Source organism: Pelecanus crispus, chromosome 6, assembly GCF_030463565.1.
Source record: "Pelecanus crispus isolate bPelCri1 chromosome 6, bPelCri1.pri, whole genome shotgun sequence".
Taxonomy (NCBI): Eukaryota; Metazoa; Chordata; class Aves; order Pelecaniformes; family Pelecanidae; genus Pelecanus; species Pelecanus crispus.
The window spans coordinates 59644360-59664350 of NC_134648.1; the positions used below are offsets into that span (position 1 = coordinate 59644360).

At 50.6% G+C, this 19991-nt stretch overlaps 1 protein-coding gene across 4 annotated transcripts in view; it reads right to left on the reverse strand.

The window, feature by feature from the left end:
- Positions 1–16982, reverse strand: part of BCL11B (BCL11 transcription factor B) — a 90375-nt gene extending 73393 nt beyond the window's left edge. For 2 of the 4 annotated variants that reach the window (XM_075712461.1, XM_075712459.1), the window contains exons 1-2: positions 16925–16982; positions 3083–3448 (exon numbers count right to left, since the gene is read on the reverse strand). In XM_075712461.1, coding sequence (XP_075568576.1) covers positions 3083–3448; positions 16925–16982 — 424 coding nt within the window. Of the gene's footprint in view, positions 1–3082; positions 3452–16924 lie in introns of all 4 variants that reach the window. The other 2 variants (XM_075712460.1, XM_075712458.1) reach the window with 1 other exon arrangement.
- Between the last annotated feature and the right edge of the window lie 3009 nt (positions 16983–19991).

Here is a 19991-nt window from a genome sequence, read left to right on the forward strand (position 1 = left end):
TCTTTGAACAGCTTGCTTTACACATGAATTGACACATTTATTTTACAATAAATAACTGAAAGTTATCTATGTTTCCTTTACTGTTAATCTACACAAAGAAATAATAAACAGAGCTTGTCTACAAAAATGCAACTACTGCAGTCCTCAGAATTCAATTAAGCTAAAATAATTAATGCTTCCACCATATTAAATTACTTTATACATTTGAGCCACTGAAGTTTTTTTATTCTTTAATCTTTTTTGCCTTTTTATTTAATAAAAAAAAGTTAGTTTCAAAGGGGGGGGGGCTGGCTAGGAGGGGGAAAAAGAGCATGATTTGCTGTTAAAATGTAATGGTCTCCTTTAGCTGACACAGCATGTAGAGTGTTTTGTGCCTTTGATTAAAATAACATTTTAAATGCTTTGAACAAACATATCTCCCCATACTTCTAAGGGATTATTTTACATATTTCTTGGTGGAATAAAGAAATTCATTCTTCCTGTCGCAGTACAGAAAGGCTAAGAATATCTTTCGTCACATATAAAGTAAAAATACTGTAGGCTGTTGCATTATTACCAAAAAAATAAAAAAATAAAGGGAGGGGGTGGCAGGGTGGGAGAAAGCTGCCTTAGAGATTAAGTTTCCCTTTTATGAAATCGTATTTAGTCTCTTTTTTTAACAAATCTAACAACAATGCTCTACAGCCGCTCACTGGGAAATACCTTTAATGTTAAATGCAGATTCTGATTTTCTTGGCTAATGCAGAAAGCCTTTCTATTGAAATATAAATAAGGGGTTTGGTATATCCCACTAAAGCCTTTCCAGTGAATGACTTCTGTGGGTTTTTCATGGCTACCCTCCATGGCTGTAATGTGAGGCTTTTATCCTACTATTGAAAACTATCTGCTGCTATTAAAAAAAATATGGAAGGACACTGCACCTTTTTATCTCGGAGCTGGGCTCCTAATTGAGAAAGCATTATTACTGCACTATTTAGTGGATGTCCCTATCTCCGTGCACTGCTGAGAAAATGCCAATCAAATGATAAACCCTTTTATTTTTCTCAATTCAAAATCTTTCCTACATATTTTCATTTGATATTCAGTTTAGTCTGAAAGAGATTAGGTGCTCCAGATTGGCTTTTAGATTTTTTTTTTTTATGCCTTTTCCACACGTGAACATCCCCTTCACCCCTTCCCCCAGCAGGCTTTCTGCATGGCAAAAGCGTTAGTTATACTGATGCTGACCCCCAGAAGCTGGGATGGGACGGCACGCTCTGTGCTGGGTATAGCCACTGAGGTATTTCACTATGGACTGAACTTGGGCACAGATTAGTAAGAGATGAGATCTGGACTGCAACTACAGCGTAGGCCTCCTGGACCAACCTTACTAAGCACTGGGCACCCTCTTGCAAGGGGCTGAGCGCCACCAGCTCGTGCAGGGGTCAACACCTATTGAGAGTGCTCAGCACCATTCAGGAGTCCTTCAGCAGACTGGAGGAGAAGGTCCTGAGTACTTCTCTTCTGCTCCCACCAAAAAATCTAGCCCTCAAAGCTGCTACACCATGAGGTAGTCATCTCTGCCAAGAAATGCATTCATAACTGCAAAAGCATCGGGAAAGCTGAAAAACAATGAGGAAAGGATGGGGTCAGGTCTTACAGTAGGGTTGCTTACAGCACAGGTGGCCACTGCTTATGCCCCCAAAGCTACCAGCTGCCCCATGCCAAGATGGTGACTGCACCCAAAAAAGATTCGTAGAAGACAACAAGGTAGTGAATGGGTGGCATACACCCTCTCCTAGGAGGCAGATCATCTGGAGATCTGAAGACTGCAGCAGCTCAAAGCCCACATTCTCATTTGTATGATGGCCAAGCCCATCAGAGATGCTGGGGACTGACTCAGAGACCTCCAATGCTGAAAGCAGGAATCTCTTAAGCTTCGATTGCAAAGATAGGAGCCTCTCACAAGTCTTCTGGGGATCCCTTCATGGGAACATCTCTACTACAGGCAGGATCCTGGACTGTCAGATCTAATGTCATAGGACAATTCCTAGAGAAATCGGGGTAGTGGCAGCAAAGACAAATTGCCACTGGTCCTCTGTATGGGATACAGTCAACTGGAACAAAAAAAAGGCCCATTTGAGGGGAGATCCTGCTGTGTAACGTAAAACTCCCACTCCCTAGCAGGGAGCAGAGCCTTCCTCTCACTGCTGCAGAGGAACACACCGCTGCAGAGGGGAGAAACGCCCTGCACGACGGAAGCAGCCCCGTGCTGGGCGCTCTGCAGGAACCGCTGCACAGCAGCTCACCCAGGTGGATACCATCGCCTGCCTGCCCACCTCTGAGCCGAGGAGGTCCGCTGAGTAAATGTTAACTGCACCACGTACAGGGTTTTAGAAAAAGAAATGCCTGCAATGTGCTCAGCCAGGCTGGCCTGGGCTGTTGTCTCCTCATCCAGAAGCCCCGTTTGGGGCATGGATGTGAATGGAGGCGTCACCCACCCGACTCTAGCCATCTGCAGAGACCCAGGACAGGCGGCACAGGCAGCAGTGCAGACCAGGAAGCTGACACCTACCCCAGCAGAAGGAACAAGCAAGGACTTAATGAACCACTGCTTTAGCCCCTCACAACCAAATCCTCTTCCTACTGCAGTCAGTGGGAAGAGGATTTTTCCACTGACTTCAGTGGGGTCAGGATTTGGTTCCTCCCAGTGGGTCTGCATGTGACAATGGGTATCTGTACTGCACTGAATTGAGCATCTCACCAAAGTCCCCTATCCCTCCGCCACTGCTACCTGCTTAAGGATGCTCCTAAAATGCTTTCTGACCCCAGTGTTCTGCTTTTTCCTACGTGTACAGGCTGCCCCTTCGCTCTCCCGGCGGATTCAGAGGCCCCTGTCTCTGGGAGCTGGCCCTGCGCCGATAGCTACACTGAATTAAAGGTGGGTGGACAGCCCTGCTGAGCCCTGCGTAGCCGTGAGGATCCTCCAGACCCATGGCTCCTATAAAGACCTGTTACTGAAGCCTCTGTTTCATGGCACTTTCTAGAGGGCTCTCGTTAAAAGATTACCTAGGCAGTTGATTGAGTGTAAAACATGCTGTACCTGCAATGTTCTCCTGCTTGGGGCAAATTCCTTTTGTAGGCGTGAGAAGACGGTCTTCTTCATCGGGTGTGACTTGGATCCCGATTTCCACTGGCTCTGACACTTTCCTGAGCTCGGCGCGTGAGGAGGGGGGAGGGCTGCTCTTATCCATGCTCTTTTCATAGCAGGCACCACCAGTGCCATTGCACTGTTTTCTCTTGTGCTCTATAAAAACCAAGATGTCTCCCAGCGGGAAGTTCATCTGACACTGTCCACAGGTTAACAAGTCGGGGTCTGTCCCGCCTGCGGCGATGCTGATGCCGCCCGGCTCTGCTATTGCCAGGCTCTCATCCTCGTCGGCGAGTGCCGGTTCCACATGGTCAGCCTCTGCTTTACATGGACAAGGAGAAAAAGGGAGGAAAGGGATGAGGGGAGAAGAGAAAGAGATTGCTTTGAATGTTCACAGACTCTGAAGGATGCATCACGAGAGGCCCAGCCTCCCCCCACCCCCCCAAAGAAGCCAAGCCTGATTACATCTTTTATTTTTCAGCTTTTCCGCTCTCCCAGAATGATTTCAATATATTTTGCAACCAAGCCTGCCTGAAACAAAATGGAAAGGCTGACCTGGCATAGCTTTCCTGACAGCTCCTTCCCACTGCTGCCAGCGCTGCAAAGATATCAGCAAAGAGCCATTTTGCAAACGTTCGAGCCTCGAGTCACTTTCTGAAATAGTTCCTCTCTTTTTATCCCACCTTCTCATTCCCACCGCATCTCCCAGCCATCTGGCCAAGGCCCCATCCAGCAAATCTTAAGCACCCAAGCCTCTCCTCCTGTTTCAGAGAGAGCGGGGAAAAGTGCTTGTGTGCTCCGAACAAGCAGGATCAGGCTCCATGTGGTATACCAAATTTGTACCACCTTGCCCCATTACAAAGATACCGGCAAGGTTAAATGAGCACCCATTAGCACGAATTACAGCAAACTGTTTGCAAGAGTAAGGTAAGCAGGATACGATCTCATGAGAAGTTAAGGGGTTTCAAAAGTGTGTACAGTGGGAAAGAGAATGAGGCACTTATTTAACATACTGGAATATTGGCTGAGCCTGAAATCTTCCACTCATTTTCCTGATGTCAAATACCCCTACAGTTGCTATATAGGTTAACAAAAGTTTTTTGTTTAAATCTTGCCCACGGACCCGATGGATTTCATACCATTACCCTCAAAGACTGGGAAAGCATTTCTGAGTGACCTGCATCAGTTTCTAAGAAATAAGTAACTTCTCATTTCACAATGATTAAAACACCGTGCGTTTTTAATGGGTATTTTGACGATAATTCTTACATTATAAAATAATTATGGATCACAATCCATTTCTGGGGCAAAACGTGTTTTTTGGTTTGTTTTCTCTTGTTCTGCCATGTAACTGCCAAATCATACAAACCTTGGTCTTTACTTGGGCAAAATTTCCACTGACTTTTGCCTAAGGCTGTTTTGCCTCTGCAAGGACTATAGGATTTGGGCTGAACAAAAGAGAAGAACTAACAGTATGTAAATCAGCGAGTGAGACCTCTAACCGAACCAGGATTAAAGGAATAGGAGGAAAAATGTTCTCCATTAGCCCGAGCGGTTTGCTTATGGATTTCCTGGGGAAAGCAAGACACAAATATCTCAAAGAAGTGAGACTGAGATAAACAGATGTTATACCTGGCAACAAAAATGGCTGAGCCTTGAAAAAGGCAGTTTAGAAAAAGAATCGCCCCCATTTTCGCCTTCCAGAATAAATAATTGATCAGTGTATCTACCAGCTGTATTACAAGTTGCATCAGAGCTCACCAACAGCAAAGCAGAGAGCAGCAGCAGCACCAGCGGCAGCAGGAAAAGGACTGGGACCCCAGAGAAGTGCCCGAGCACGGACCATCCTGCTGGAGCAGACGATGGGCATGGGAAGGCTTCAGCTTCCCAACTCACACCTAGCTTACCAAATACACAGCACAATACTCATTCCGAAAACCATTAACTACCTTTTTCCCCTTAATCTAAGTTTAAAAGGAGTCTGAAGACAATATTACATAATTAATTCACCAATTTATATCATGGAAAGATGCCTCCTTGCCTTAGTGAAAATGTAACCATAACCCCCTGAACAGGGGACTGCTGGGAAGGGAGCGGATGCCTGTGAACAGTGTGTCACGATGCAAAAGGTAATTATTTAGTGCTGCGGTTCCCTTTAATGATCTAACATTGAGCAATATTGTTTATATTGAAGAGAGCTTGCACCTTTAATTACCAATTACATATACATCATTTTAGAGCCAAAAGAAAAGGACTGTGAAAAGGGTCCTTTAGAAATGTGCGCGCTATTTCTAGGAAGAATTCCTATTAAGGGGGAGCAGAGTGTCACAATATTAAAAAAAAACCACACACACACAGAGGCACACACAGGCACGCAGATACACACGCAGGAGATGGGACAAAGAGCTGGAAAAGACAACATGAAAACAGGAACTGAACCAAGGGTCCTAAGGAAAAAAGGTGGCAGAGGGGGAAAATGCTTGTTACTAGTTTCACCTAACATTCCCGTAAAGCCTTCAGATTAAAGTCTGTCTTTCAAATTACAAAGGCTGAATTTTGGCATTTATATATATATAAAACAAATAAAAAGAAAAGCACAGATCTCAATTTTATTATCTTTTTTACGTGAAGATTTTTTTTTTTTTTTTTTTGCCTGCAATTTAAATTGTGCTCTTCAGAAAACAGAGCAAAAATTGCTGCATTTGATAAGGGTCCTGACCAGGCGTCTGTGGAAACATGAAGGAGGTTTAAACAGCTAAACTGTTGCGAATTCTTTCTTTTCAGTTCTACACTTCATTTGAATATTAGTTAAATCCACATATGCCTATTCACTTACACTCGCTCACTCTCTCTTTCCAAGGACTCTGCAATGGCACTTTTTTAAAATAACATCTGGTATTCCTTCATATTTTGGCAGTCGTCACATTACCGAAAATCAGCTTTTTGTTTTCTTGGTACGCCGAGCCCTCATGATCAGTAGTAATTGGGTTTCAAACTATCAAAAGATTTTTTTTTACTCGACTCTATTTCTGATTTAAGCTTAGTAAATCGTCAAGCATAAGACCAGCCGTACACCCAACAATGCAGAAGCTATATTACATCCCCTTATTCGGGATGTGGAAAACAGACATAAAAGAATGAAAAACAAAATACTGAATAGATCTTCAAATGCATTTTATCCATGTCAATTTGCATTTCTTTTTTTTTTACTCAGAATAAAAAAAAAAAGAAAAGGCTTCCTATTGATAACTCAATTAAGCCATTAAAAACCTACATTCAAGTAACATTACAGGAGAGATTTAAAACCCACAAAGGAAAAGAGAAAAAAGCCTGCAAGTCCAGCACATAACGCATCGGGTCATGCCTGGTTAATACAACAGCCAAGATCTTAGGCTATTTAAGGAGTCCTTTAATACCAATGGGGCAATTTAGGCCAGTCTCAATCTAAAGTTCTGACTCCACTTGTGTCTGCAGGTTTCAAATTAGTCGCTTCACATTATTTGAATTTAACTCTGTGGTTTTATTGCTGTTTGTTGGTAGCTGGGTTTGGGGGGAGGAGGGTGTTTCCTCATGAGTATTTATTTTAAATTAATCTTATTTTTTTAAGAATGAAAAATCAAGCCACACAAAAAAGGAGAATGGAAAACATCTCGTCTCTCTTACGTGGGAAAAGGAAAAAAATGCAAACGAGCTATTTCCAGCCAGGACTCGTGCCCTGGTTCTTCCAGGTGTGTTAAGGTGTGCCCGGCATTTTTCCTGCACCCAGAGATTCCTCCGAAGAGGACTGCCTTGGCATTGCCTGCCAAGGGAGCACAGCAAGTCAGGGCGGGCGATCTATGGGGACGTGAGTGACACTGTTGTTATCCGATGGCTTCATGAAATTAATGCAACTGGACAATCTAAACAATTCGCTTTAGTTTGAAAAGCATTACACTTGCTGGCTGGACTCTAAGCAGCAACTCCAAGCTCTCTGGCTGCCTACCATGCCAAAATACAGTGGACAAACTCCTTAATTCCATAAAGGCACTGTCGCAAAACCACCAGCGCTCCTACTTCAGCGTGGTGACATCATTAGAGCATATGTGCCCCATGCAAACAATACTCTCATGCCCAGTATTAAAGCAAATGCACATGCTAACTGCTTTCTGCCTGTCAGATGTCTCAAAATCGTACCCATTAACAGTGAAAAAGACTGTGTCACTAAAAATCATTTCCAAGGCCTCTAAGGACAAAACTGCGGATGCTTGTTCACAGGGTTTGGTTAAGGCTGGGTCCAGGCGGCAATTTATTTTCTTGTATTTTTTTTTTTTGCGCTGCAGAACCAAGGTAAGAAGGGATCTGAAAGTTGCCAACCTATTCTCTTCTTTATTTTTCCCGTCCCGCAGTGTCAAAAGGAGGCAGAGAAAGGGGGGAAGAAGGATCAGTTTGGTGCCGGGCCAAAGCGTTGCGTGCGAAACCTCCCTTCTGCGGTCGGTTTCTGCACAAATCGATAACGGGAGGGTTAAGGCGAGCTCTGCCCGTGCCTTCGCCGCAGATGGTGGATGGGTGCCCTGCCTGCCCCGGCACCCCACCGCAGCCACTGCCTGCCCTTGCGCCCACCCGGGCGGCGAAACACGGGCTACCTCAGGGGTCACCCGTCTCTGGGACGAGCTGGGGCTTCCTGGGGTCCGCCGCGGGGACACGGCTCCGGGCGCCCAGGCACGGGAAGCCGCTCACAAGCGTGCCGCAGTTCGCCGAGCACGCCGTTCTCCGTACACAGTCACTGCCGTCTTGAAGGCACATCCAGAAAGAGCTCGGCCTAGTTGGGGAGCGAGCACAAAGAAGTGACTCGCTCTTCAGGGTGTTGGCCCAAAGCAGGCCTGAAAACGATGTCCCTTCAATCAACACCCACATGTCACATTTACTGTAACAACAACACGCTTAACGGAAATAACTCGCATCACACGCTCTCTAGCTGGGTTATCGCCGAGATCGGTGTCAGGATCCTCTCTGCACAAAGACTAACGCCGCTCAAAGCGGGCGACGCGGCTCCTTGCCGTCGAAGTTTATCAATAACCTGTTTTCAGAGCCTCCCCACAGCTCCCTGCAGCTGCAAGGTGCAGAGTCGAGCTTATGCCTATGTATTGCATCAGCATCACGCTCAGCGGTACTAGGCGCTGCTTATCTGCCATCAATTTTTAATTTTTCTGAGGACTGAAAAACAATTGTTCAGAGCATTTTGTATTTTTTTTTTAAATAAAAGTCTGAGGCTGAGTTGGCCAAAAGAGGCAACTTGACCGGGAAGCCCCAGAAACACGGGGGCCCACAGCTCTGCCTTACTTTCCGAGCGACTCTCGGGCATGTGCAAAGTGCACAAAGGCGGCGGGAGCAGCGGCGAACCTCCGCCGCGCCGCGCGTGGCCCCGCTGCAGCTGCCGAGCCGCCGCCGTCCGGCCACCCGCCACCGCGCTCCAGCCGCCATCCCTGCGTGCCGGACGGCGGCACGGCACGGCGCGTGGCGGTGCTGGCCGGGACGGGCTGGCCACCGACACCTGCCCACCGCGGCGGGATGGAGCCCACCGCCCCGGCACAGCCCGCCCGGCCGCCCCCGCCGGGTGCGGACAGCAAGGGGACCAAGACCTCGCGGTGGAGGGAGGGTGGAGGGAAATAACCCGTTTTGCTCCAACGCCTTAGCAAGCCCCACGCACAGCTATGAGTTAGAGGACTCTCCTGCAAGCCGGTACGTCAGACACCTTTTGCAGAAGTAGCCCGAATCTCTCAGAAAGCAGTTTAACCCTCTGTACACACCTGCCACAGAGCAAGCACCAAGCACCGCAACAAAGAGTCGGGCACCGTATCAGGGTTTAGCGAAAAGAAGAAGGAAAACGACACAATAACCACGCCGGACCCAAACAGAACAAAAGCCAAGAACATCCAAGGATCCACGCGAATCTCCAGCTCTTGTCAGATGTTATTTCATCAGAAACTATGTACAGTGTTAAAGAAGGGAGTGGCGTGTCTCCTCTTAAGTAAACTATACGTTCATAAAAAAATATTTACTGCTTTTGAGAGCGGAAAATGCATAGGCTCTTCTATAGACTGCAGAAGCTGTAAATCTCCGCAGATAAAATGGGATGCGATGATGTGATATAAAAGCATTCTTTGTTCCCCAGTGAATACATTTGTTTTATTTAAAACTAAACGACAACCAAGGAGAGAAAGGAGCGCTCGGTGCCACAAAAGGAGAAGGACCAGTATTTGGGTACAGGCTTTTAACTGGCATAGAAAAGGATATTGGAAGCACAGATTCTACCCAAGGATTTAAAAGGCATGATCAAAATTAAGTAATTAGTTTTGAACATGTATTAAACACACAACAGCTCTGTTCTTTTCTTGAATATCAGGCTCAAAAGAGACTGTGTTTCTCAATTGTGTATGGCACACTGTTGCTCATATACAATTTTCTTAAGCCTTTTTTTTACTTTCATTGAAGCATATTCATTATAACATTCAGCGAATTTATGGCTTCTTCCAGTGGCTTAGTAAAAGGGGTCATAAAAAAGTTAAGTAAACCAGTGTGTTTTTTTCCTCTCCCTTAACTTTGGATTCCTTTTTTATACTGTGCTGTCTAGTGCTTAGTCTTTGGAAAGTACCTTGGGCATATCCAGCACACACACAAATTATCAGCTGCTCCAGGAAAAAAAAAAAACGGAATTTCTTGCACTGAGGCAACTACACAAAAGACTTGCATATGTCAAAAATACAGAACTAAGTCCCTGTGAATGCTACACCATTAATCAAATCCCCGATCTGGTGTCACTTTTGCCAGTAAAATGACGATATTCTTCTAACCCCCTTCTACTGGCGCGTGCCTGCAATGCATGAAGTGTGTCCCTCTGCTTTAATTTGTTTTCGAATAGCCTGCTTTAGGCATTTTTTATATATCCTTTGGAAAAAAAAAAAAAAGAAAAAAAAAAAAAGAAGCTGCTACTTAAAGCTCCAGCAAGGGTCTACAGTACCGAGCAAGCAACAGCTTTTTGGGAGGGAGGGCAGACAGAGAGCAAATTTAACTGATGTTCAGGAGCTGAACACACAACTGCCTCTGAGGCTGTAACCGTGGGTGCCGAGGAACGGTGTGCAGCCTGCCCAGATACATTTTAAGAAAGTAAATAAACACGAGAGAGGAAGGTGCTGTAGTAAGAGCAGCTGAATGAATCACGCATTTATCAATGCACACAGTTATTGATGTTTTTTTCCCCTCCCTCGTTAAAAAGACACATATATATATAAATCCGTCTACAGCCAATGCTGATGCTTCACGAAGCGTTTTTACGGTATCGCTAACTTTAAAGCAGGCGGTAACCCCCAGCCCCCGTTTATTTTTCCGCGTGCTTTCCCTGGAGGTTACCAAGGGGAGACCAAATTCAACCGACAACTGCAACACAACCCTGGAGAAACCAAACTGCACCCAAAAAGAAGGAAATGCTCTGGCAAGGAGGCGGAGAGCCATTTTGGGGTAGCAGCTCTCCGCGGGGAGACTTTTCCACCAGGCTTCATCCTGGGGGAGTGGGACGGGTGGGAGGCAGAGGAGGGAGCGGGAGGAAGGGGAGCGTGGGTGTGTGTACGCTGGGTGGGCAGAGGCGACGGGGAGGAGGAGAGGGGGTTCGTTGTTTCTCTTGGTAAAAGTTAACAGTCATGGAATGGAAGGAAAGCCACAATCGGCAAAGTCTGAGGTTTCGGGAGGGGAGAAGGAAAGGTTTTCCCCATGGCTGGGGAACGCTAGCATCATCAGCGGCCTGGGCACTGTGCTCTTTAGCTTCCTGGTCTGTTAAACAGGCTGGCTGCTGTCTATATGCTTCCAACTAGCTCGATTCAAACATTAAATGAAGTAGAGAAATCATCAGATAAATTGCTGGCCCTCTCTACCCAAGAGTGAAGGGTTTTTGTACAGCTGATGACAGCCCTGATCTTTTGTCTGACCTAATTTACTTCTCTTTCAGGTTAGAATAAAGCGCGCTTTCCTGTCACGGGATAACCTCTATCCACATATTGCGCCCTAAAAATAAGACGCTTGTGCTATGTTAACAGTACCGTAACTTGATGAATTTCTCAGGTTGGGTGAAATAAACGTCCACCGATCAAAGCTTCCCGTGCGTACGCCACGAAATTATATGTTTGGGCAAGAAAGCGTCCCGCTGAAGTCCATCCATGACGCGCAAGCCGCCTGCAGCAGAGAACAGCACAAGCCCGGCAGAGCAGCCTGTGAGCGGCTCAGCAGCAAGTTCTACATGACAGATGTGATTTTGTGTTTATTTCTCTAGAAAAAAAAAAATGCTTATTTGCAGGAACCGCAGTTTTTTTGCTATAAGGACCCGAGGATCAAAGTACGGTAAACTATCTAACATGAAATCCTCTCGGCAGGGGTACATGTGGCGTTCTGACATGTAATCAACGCCAAACGATGTACGCGTATGCCTGCTTTATTGCTGTCCACACCTTCTCCTAGAACTCCAGCTTCCTCGCTCTGTGTTTTTACATCCACTGGAACAAACGGACGGATCTCCGTGGGGCTCTCCCCCCGCCTCCCCACGCGGAGACTTGCTCACGTACAGGTATCATCACCCCGACCGCTACGCGACAACAGCGAACCGAGAATTTAAACGCTCTACGTCGACAATAAAAGGCACCGTTAAGAAGTAATTTTAATTAAAAACTCCTGTCCGCCCGAGTCAATTAATCAGCCGCGATTTAGCTCCGAATAGATTCGTCTCGCTCGCAGCCGTATAGGTCTTCGCATGGAAAATCAAGCGGAGAGGTTCAGCCCGCAGCGGTTCTGCAGCGCCCGGGCCGCGGCCGCCCCCTCCCCGGGCAGCGCGTCCCGCGCAGCGCCGCGGCCGGGCCGGGATGCTATGACGCAGGCTATGAGCTCCCCCTAGTCGTCAGCAGCCGCCACTTGCAGCCGGGGGCACAAGGCAGCCTTGCGAGGCAACGGAAAAAAAGCCAGCAAAGTTTATTTGGGAGTGCGTTTTTCCATCCACAGACAACGCGGGGCGCAAAGGCGCCCAGGTGGGAAAGGCGAAGGGAAGCACAGGTGTGGTGCGAGGCGTTTTGCTGAGGGGAAGGATTTGCCAGCAGCAAGCCCGGCCCTGGGAAGAGCCGCTCAAGAGGTGTCAACCGAAGTCGGTAACCGATATCAATAATTTGTACCACTTCTACGAGCGCACGCTCCTCTAAGTCGTAATTATTGTCAAATATGTCACAAGGCAACCCTTTGTTCTGCAGCGAAACGTACACTTTGCGCAAGACGAGGGCTCCGACCGTTCCTATTAAAGGCAGCCAGGTTGTAAAATCTTGAAGACTTTTATTTCTCAATATTTAAATAAGCCTGACAAAATATGCTCTGCATCTGCCGACCAGCAAAAAAATGCAAAATGATTTCTCACCCGCTGTACATCTATCTAAGGCACGGAGCACATCAACCAAAAAGGACGAAACAACCTAGATCCACAATCTGGTTACTCTGCACTGGTTTTTAAAAAATATTTTAAAAGACCAGAAACTATGAAAATGTGCCAGTAATTTTTTTTTTTTTTAATCTTCTAAGTCCAATACAAATATATTCAAATGAAAGGCAACCTGGAAGTCGACAGCACACAACCTTCTTTTTTTTCTTCTGTCCTATTTAAAGCTAACACATGTAACGTCTTTTAAAAGCACGTTAAGCTTTCCTGTGCACAACTCTGAGGGTATTATGAAAAAGTCGGCCATCTCCAAAATAATAATTTCCTCTCTAATTCTTCAGTCACAGCTTACATTCTCTTTGTACGAGAGTTGATTACATTGGTGTGGTTTTTTTTCTGTAGGAAAAAGTGCATTAATTGCACTAAATCTAAATGCATTTTAAGAGAAGCAATTTGCGAAACTTTGACATGCAAAAAATCATTGGGGCTTTTTTATTATTATTTTTAATGAATACGTACAAATACAAAGCGATAAAGGAAATTATTACTCTTCCTAGGGAACCTGTTGACCAGGTACTGAAGAGCTTCCTTGGCAAAACCGGCCTCTCTACCTGGAATTGTACGGCTTTACTGTGCCTTTCCCTCCCAATCTTTGCTGCTGCTCTAGAGAAATGTTCTTGCTTTGCCGCCTTCTGCAAAACTGCTATCGGCGAGCTTTTCACATGCTCTTGCCTTTCACATCTCCTTCAAATACAAAATGCAGGGCTAGTTTCAAAACAGATTTCTCAAGTTATAAAAAGAAGATCTTAAGCTGGAAAATCAGCAATTTGAATCAAACCAAAATAACGTTTCTTTGCACAGAGCAGCTCAACAGCTCAGCCTCCTCTTCTCTACATAATCGCCTCTTTTGCTTTGTCCACCCATATAAGTGAGCCCAGCTACCAAGTTTGTTCTGTCCACCACCACTGAAGAAAGGTCCAGAGCTGCTCTTTTCTCTCTCCATGTGTTTCCCCTCTTTTTGTCCTGCACATGCATCCATTACAAGGCTGCCTGGGTGAGCCTGGCAAGGACAAACAGGCCACTCCGTTTTGCAGTCTTAAAAACCGCTGTGCTAATGAGACGCTGCAACTCTGGAGCACAACTACATTGCAGCCTCTCTGCTTTTTGTGTTTGTTTGTTTGTCTTGCACTCAGGATCTAAGCGGTTCTCTGAACACCAAGAGCATGAAACCCAATAAACTCCAGCTGAGCAGTGTCAGAAAACCCTTCTCTCTCCCCATCTCTCTCCCAATCTCTCCTTGCTTGCCTGGCACAGACCTCCAATCCATCCTGAAATGCAACTCTCCCGACCGATGCCAAAAAGGGGGGAGAGAGAGTGGGGGGGGGGGGGGGAAAGCCCAAGCTAAACGCGACGTAAATGCAAGATTTCAGAAAACGGTATCAATTCACGCCGGCGTTGGGGGCTTGGCTTGGGGTTGGCTTTATTTTGTTGTAAGTGTTTTGGTTTCCCATTCCGTTGCCCGCTACTTTCCAAACTCCCCCTCGCAGAGGACAGTCTCCCTGGCTGCTTTTCCCCCACGAGTGACACCTTCCCGAGGAGTGCGGGGATTGCGAAACCCCCCTGCTGCAAGCCTGCAGCTGAGGCTCAGCGCCTGTGCGCTGAAATGCCTGCGCTTCCTGCTCCCCCCAGCCAGCCCCAGCCCCCCCGGCTCCCACCCCCCTCCTCCCCTGGATACCTTCATTTTTTTCTGCCACTGTTCAGTATGCAGCCTGATTTCTCCGCCAGCTTCCTCGGGATGGAGAGATAGATAAATACAAGAGGGGAGGGAGGGAAGCTGCGTACCGCTCTGCTCTCCATTCCTCCCCAGCCTCCCCGCTAAACCCATTGTACACGCAGCTCCTCGGCACCTTTTAATGCTCTCCCGTCTCATTATTTACTTTCAAGTAAAGCGATCAGAAAAGGAGATCAAATTGGAAGAACAAACCTACCTGGCTCTCTTCTCCACCCCCCCCCCCCCCCAGCAGCAACAGCAGAGAGAAATGTTTCACCCCTTTAAACAAATTCAGACGTGCGCAACAAACCAGATTTTCCGCACACCCGCTTTCAACACCCCACATCTCCTCGCAACTGAGACAGAAAAGAAGTGGGAAAAATTGCACAGGGAGATTTAGAGGGGTTACGTTGTTGATGCTTTTTCTTAAAAAATAAAAAATCAAAAGCAAAAAGGGGAAAAAAAAAATTAAGAAGCCACCGACAAAAACAGGGAAACGCATTTTCCAAACCGGATGGTTAAAAACAAAAATGCAATTAACTAAGGGGAGGGAGTTGGGGGGGGGGGGGGGAATCCACCTTTTATGGTGATGCAAATCTGACTCCAAAATAACAATGAATTAAAAACAACCCCCCCAGAAAGAGCTGAATACCAGATGCATCTTCATTTGTGTTCCGCCAGCTGATGGGCTGGGGGGGGCGGGGGGGGGGGGATATGAACGGGTTAAAAAATAAAGGCGCACAGCAAAAAGAGAAAAAAGGGAAAGACAGAGCGAAAGAAATTGAAATTTCGGGACCCAAACCGTCCCCCCCACAACCCTCCGCTACGAAAAAAAAAATCTCACAGGAGGTGGAAAAAATTATATACATATATATCTCTTGATTCCCAAGGAAATCTTACAAACAGAAATTTATCACCGGTAACAAAGAAAGAGAGGAGCTCGCAAGCACCAAATGCTTCTGGCAGATGGCTCCTATTCTTGGCTTTCAGGGGAGGGGAGAGAAGCCGGCGGAATATTTTATTTATTTATTTAAATTCTTTAAAATCTCAACATAAAATATTCGGATCCGCCGCGGCTCAGGCTCAGCCCCGGGAGCCGTGCGCGCCGCCGCCCCCCGCAGCACAGCAACTTGCGGACTCGTCTTGGGGGGGGGGCGGGGGAAGGGGGGTCCTGCCGGCCTTCCCGGCGGGATGCGGGACCCCATCCCGGCCTCCGCCCCCCAAACCTCCCCAACGGCGCGCCGGGCATTTTCTACCAGCCCCCCCCCCAAACGGGTCCGATGCTATAGGAGGAAAACGGGGACCCCCCCCCCCCGGTCCCCCCCCCCATGCCCCGGTGTGGCGGCGGAGCAGCGGGGAGCGCTGGGGGCCCCGCGCCCAGGGAGGTGCCCCCCCCCGCCCCGAAGCCCCGCGGGGGACGGGAGCGGCGGAGCAGCGGAGCGGGGCGCCCGGCGCGCGGACCTGCCCCCGGCTGCGCCTGCAGGCGCTCGCCCCCTCTGCCGGGGCTGTAGGGGTGGGAACGGGGAGGAGGGGGGATGCTGGGGCCGGCGGGGGCGGGGGGGTCCTTCCCTCCCCCCGCTTTATCTTTTCCTTCCCTATTTTTTTTTTCTTTTGGGGGGCGGTATGTGCGTGTTTTCATTTCACAATGGGAGGGTCGGCAAAGTGCAGCCTCCGCTCCTGCCCCGGCACCCGAGCCGGTGCCGCTGCCCGGCCCGCATTTCGTGCCCTCCGGCCCCGTCCCCCGCCTCGGCTCTCCCCGCCAGACGCCCCCCCCCGCCCGCCCCCCGGCCCCTCTGCAGCCCCTGCCCTGCCTCTAGCCCCAGCCGAGCTGTCCCCCCTGCCCGCTCTGCAGGGAGTTTTCTGCCCCCGCCGGCGACGCACCTGGGGCGGGCAGGGTGCAGCCTGCCCATCTACCTGCCCCGCGTCCCCGGCGCCGGCCGCTGCCGGCCCCCGCTGCCCCGTCCGGCCCGCCGCCTCCATGCGCTTCCCGCTAAGCCCCCCCGCGGCCGCCCCGCTTCTCCCCCCCTCGCCGCCCACCTCGATCCGCCCCCCCCCCCCCTCCCCGGCCCGGCTGTCACGCCGAGGCAAGGCGCTCGGCCAACTTTTCCCACCGCTCCGCGCTGCCCCCGGAGCGGGGAAACGAGGAGCGGGGCCGGGGGCGAGCGGCTGAGCCCCGGCGGGGTGGCCCGGCCCGGTCCGGCGCGCCCCGCTCCGCCGCCCCCCGCACAGGCGCCCGCTCCCCGGGGCAGCCCCGCGCCGCCCCCCGCCACGCCGCGCTCTGCCCGCCGCCAGCGCCTTCCCCGCTCCACGCCGCCTGCCCGCCCGCCTCACCTCCGCACCGCTGCAAAAACGCACAGCAAACTTCGGGCTTCTCCCCCCCTCCACCCCCAGCCCATCCCCCCTAGCCACACACCCCCCCTCCCCTCTTTAATTCCCTTCTCCTCTCCCTCTCTCTGAAGTCATTTACCAGCTTTGGTTGCTCCTGGAGTCTCCCCCCCCCCCCCCCCCCCCCCAAGCCGCTTCCTCCCCTTCCCTAATTTTGCTCCTCGATTTCGGCTCGGTCTGGTTCCAAGTTCAAACTTACGTGTGATAATCTCTCTTTGTGACAAGTGCTGCGGGTTTCCCTGCTTGCGACGGGACATTGCCCTGGCATTTACACTGGCATCGCCTGGAGAGCTGCACTGGTTTGGGGGGATGTGTTGGGGGGACGATCCTCCTCCTCTTTTTTTTTTTTTTTCCCTTTCTTCTTCTTCTTCTTTACCGAGTTCTTCTTCTTTCAAAAAAAAAAAATTAAAAAGGAAAAAAAAAGCCTCCTTTTTGTTGCTGCTGTGGTGCACTGGATGGGATCCCCTCTCAATTAAAAATCATCATCATCATCATCAGGAAAAGCTCTTTCTCGCTCTTTTTTTTTTTCTCTTTCACACACTCTGTCTTTTCTCCACTGCTTCTGCCACTTGGACTTCCAGATCTCTTCTTGAACTTAGGAGGGTATGCACCGCCAGTGACACTTTTCTCTTTCCCTCTTTCCAGAGTGCTTGGCAAATTGGCAAGTGCGCTTTTCCACCAGGAGGGTAAAAAAAAAAAAGAAAAAAAAATTTAAAAATTTTTAAAAAAGAAAAAAAAGCTGGAATGTTAAAAAAAAAAAAAAGTACTAGAATTGGGATTGCCCACACACACAAAAAAATTGCCAAAAAAGATGTTTTTCAGAGATTGACCCTTGCTGGGTAGATAGATAGAGATAATTTTTTTGAAAAGGGGTAGCCAAAACTGTGTCTCCTCTTTCCCAGTTCAAGTGGCACTGTTTTGCCCTGGTGCTTTTGGATTGCCAGTGCTCCTGCACCACTTTGCACTCTTCCCCCCTCGCCTGGCACCGGGACTGGAAGGAGGAAGCCCCCAGTGCAGCTGGGCTGGTGCTGGCTATTACTATTATATATTGCAATGTGAAGATGGCGGAGTCCTGGTTCTCTGGGAGCGCTCTGTCTCTCTATGGCTGGGGCTGCCTCTGTACAATGGGATAAAATTCAAGTTCAAGTGCGGACGTGACGTTTAATCTGCACTAGAGACAAAAAGACCCAGAGAGTAGGAGCACTGGGGCGACTAGCGGTGGCTTTTTAACATTGTACCCTGCAAGAGAACAAGAAACGCCACTCGCACACACCCGCACACGCCCGCGCTGGCACACACACACACAGGCACGCACGCACACACACCCGCGCACAAGCCAAGGCGCTCGCAGGGCTCGGCAGCCGCTCCGGGCTCGCTGCAGCGCGGCTTCCCCGGCTGCGCAGGGGACGGGCCGGGGCGGCGGGGGCGGCGGGGGCGGGGGGCTGGGGTCGGTCCGCATCCCCGCGCACGGCCAAACTTCCCCGAGCCCGGCGCCGGGGGCGGCTGCCGGGGGCCGCGCCGCGCAGGGCTCCGCGGCGGCGGGAGGCGCGGGCGGGAGGCTGGGGCGCGCTGCCCGCCGGGGCCGCCGCCGCGCCGGTGTCATCGCGGCGGCCGCGCTCCGCCGCCCGGGCCCGGCGCTGGGTCGCGCTCCCCGCCGCCCGTGCCCGGCAGCGGCAGCTCCCGAGGGGTCTCGGGCTGCTCTTCCCTCCGGCGCCGCCGCAGCTCCTCGGCGGCGAGCACCGTCCCCCCGCCTTTCTTTCAAACAGTTTTACAACAACACAAATATCTGTGTGGGTTGGGGAGAGGGTGTTTTGGGTTTTTTTTTTTCCCCCTTCCCTTTTCCCTCCCTCCTCTCTCCCTACCCGAAGTGCGATGGTAGCGGGACACGCGCGCACACACTCCCGATCCGCACACGCACACGCGCTCCGACCTTCTTCTCCCAGCCCCCCCCCCCCCCCCCCCCTTAAAATCCTGGCAGAGAGGCTTTTTCCTTGGAGGAATTAAGTCTCAGCCACGAATCGAGAGACGCCGAGTTCCCAGGGACCGCATCTCAGTGCACTTTTCCTCCTTTTTCACACGCAGGTAAATGCCCACAACTGCGTGCGCTTCTAACTTGGGAGAGTCTTGGAAACCAACTTTTCCCCCTCTACCTCCGCTCTCCCAGCCCATCTCCTGCCAGTAATTTTTTTTTTTTTTTTTCTCCCTCTCTGTCTCTCTCTCCCCAGACAAGGAAATTGTTCGGTGCAAACAGCTTTTCAGCACCAGGTCTGGACAGGGCGAGGGGAATGGGGAGAGGGGGAGGGCTGGGGGCTTGAAGGCAGATGGAGCAGAAACCCAAGAAACCCAGCCTCCACCCGGAGCACGCTAGGAGAGCCGCTCTGCAGTCGTGTCATCTACTTTCCACGTTAAATGAGGGTTTCTTCTTTTTTTTTTTTTTTATTAAATCGCATGAGAGCCTTGGGGGGGGGGGGGGGGGGGAACCAGAATTCATCTCGGTGCCCTTAATCAGCTTTGAGTAGAATTTGGCTAAACAGCAACGCTCTCGCCTCCTCCAGCAAATCTGCCTTTCCCCCCCCACACCCGCCCGCCCGCTCACAGCTCGCATTTGGGCGCTGCCAGCCCCCGGCCCCCCCGGAGCCCGGCCCGACGGCACGCCGAGGGCAGCCGGGCCCCCCGCAGCTCCCCGGCCGGGCGGTGGGCGCCGGGCCAGCCTGGCAGCGCCCTCCTCTGCCCCGGCTCAGCCCCCCGCCTCTGTTAACGCACGGCAAACACGTAAAAGACATTTAACGGCGCTTAAGCCTGTTTAGATTCTCCGTCGTGTGTGTTTTGGTTTCTTCTGCAGGGTCCTGCGAAGAAAAATGAGCGTGGTGATGGCGGGGGCTCCGCGCCGCCGGGCAGGGGAGGGACGGGAGCCGCGGCCCCCCCGGGCCCCGCGGGGGTCCCCCCGGGGCCGGCCCTGCGGGGCAGCGCTCTCCGGGCCTGCGGGGGCCGGGATGCGGCACCCTCGCGGGGGGGGGACGGAGGGAAGGGGGTCCCCTCCGCTGGGCTCCGCACCCGCGGGGAGCGGGGCCCGGGCAGGTCGGGGGGGGGGGGGGCTGCCCTCACTCCTCTCCCCCTTCGGTTCACGCCTTTCCCCGCGGCGGGCGAGGCCGAGAGGCTTTGTGTGGCTGCGGCCGCGGTGGCGGGGGGGCTGTGGAGGTGTCGCTTTCCACCCTCGGGGGTGCAAAGTCCGGCTCGCAGCGGCCGCGGCGGTTTCTCGGCGAGCT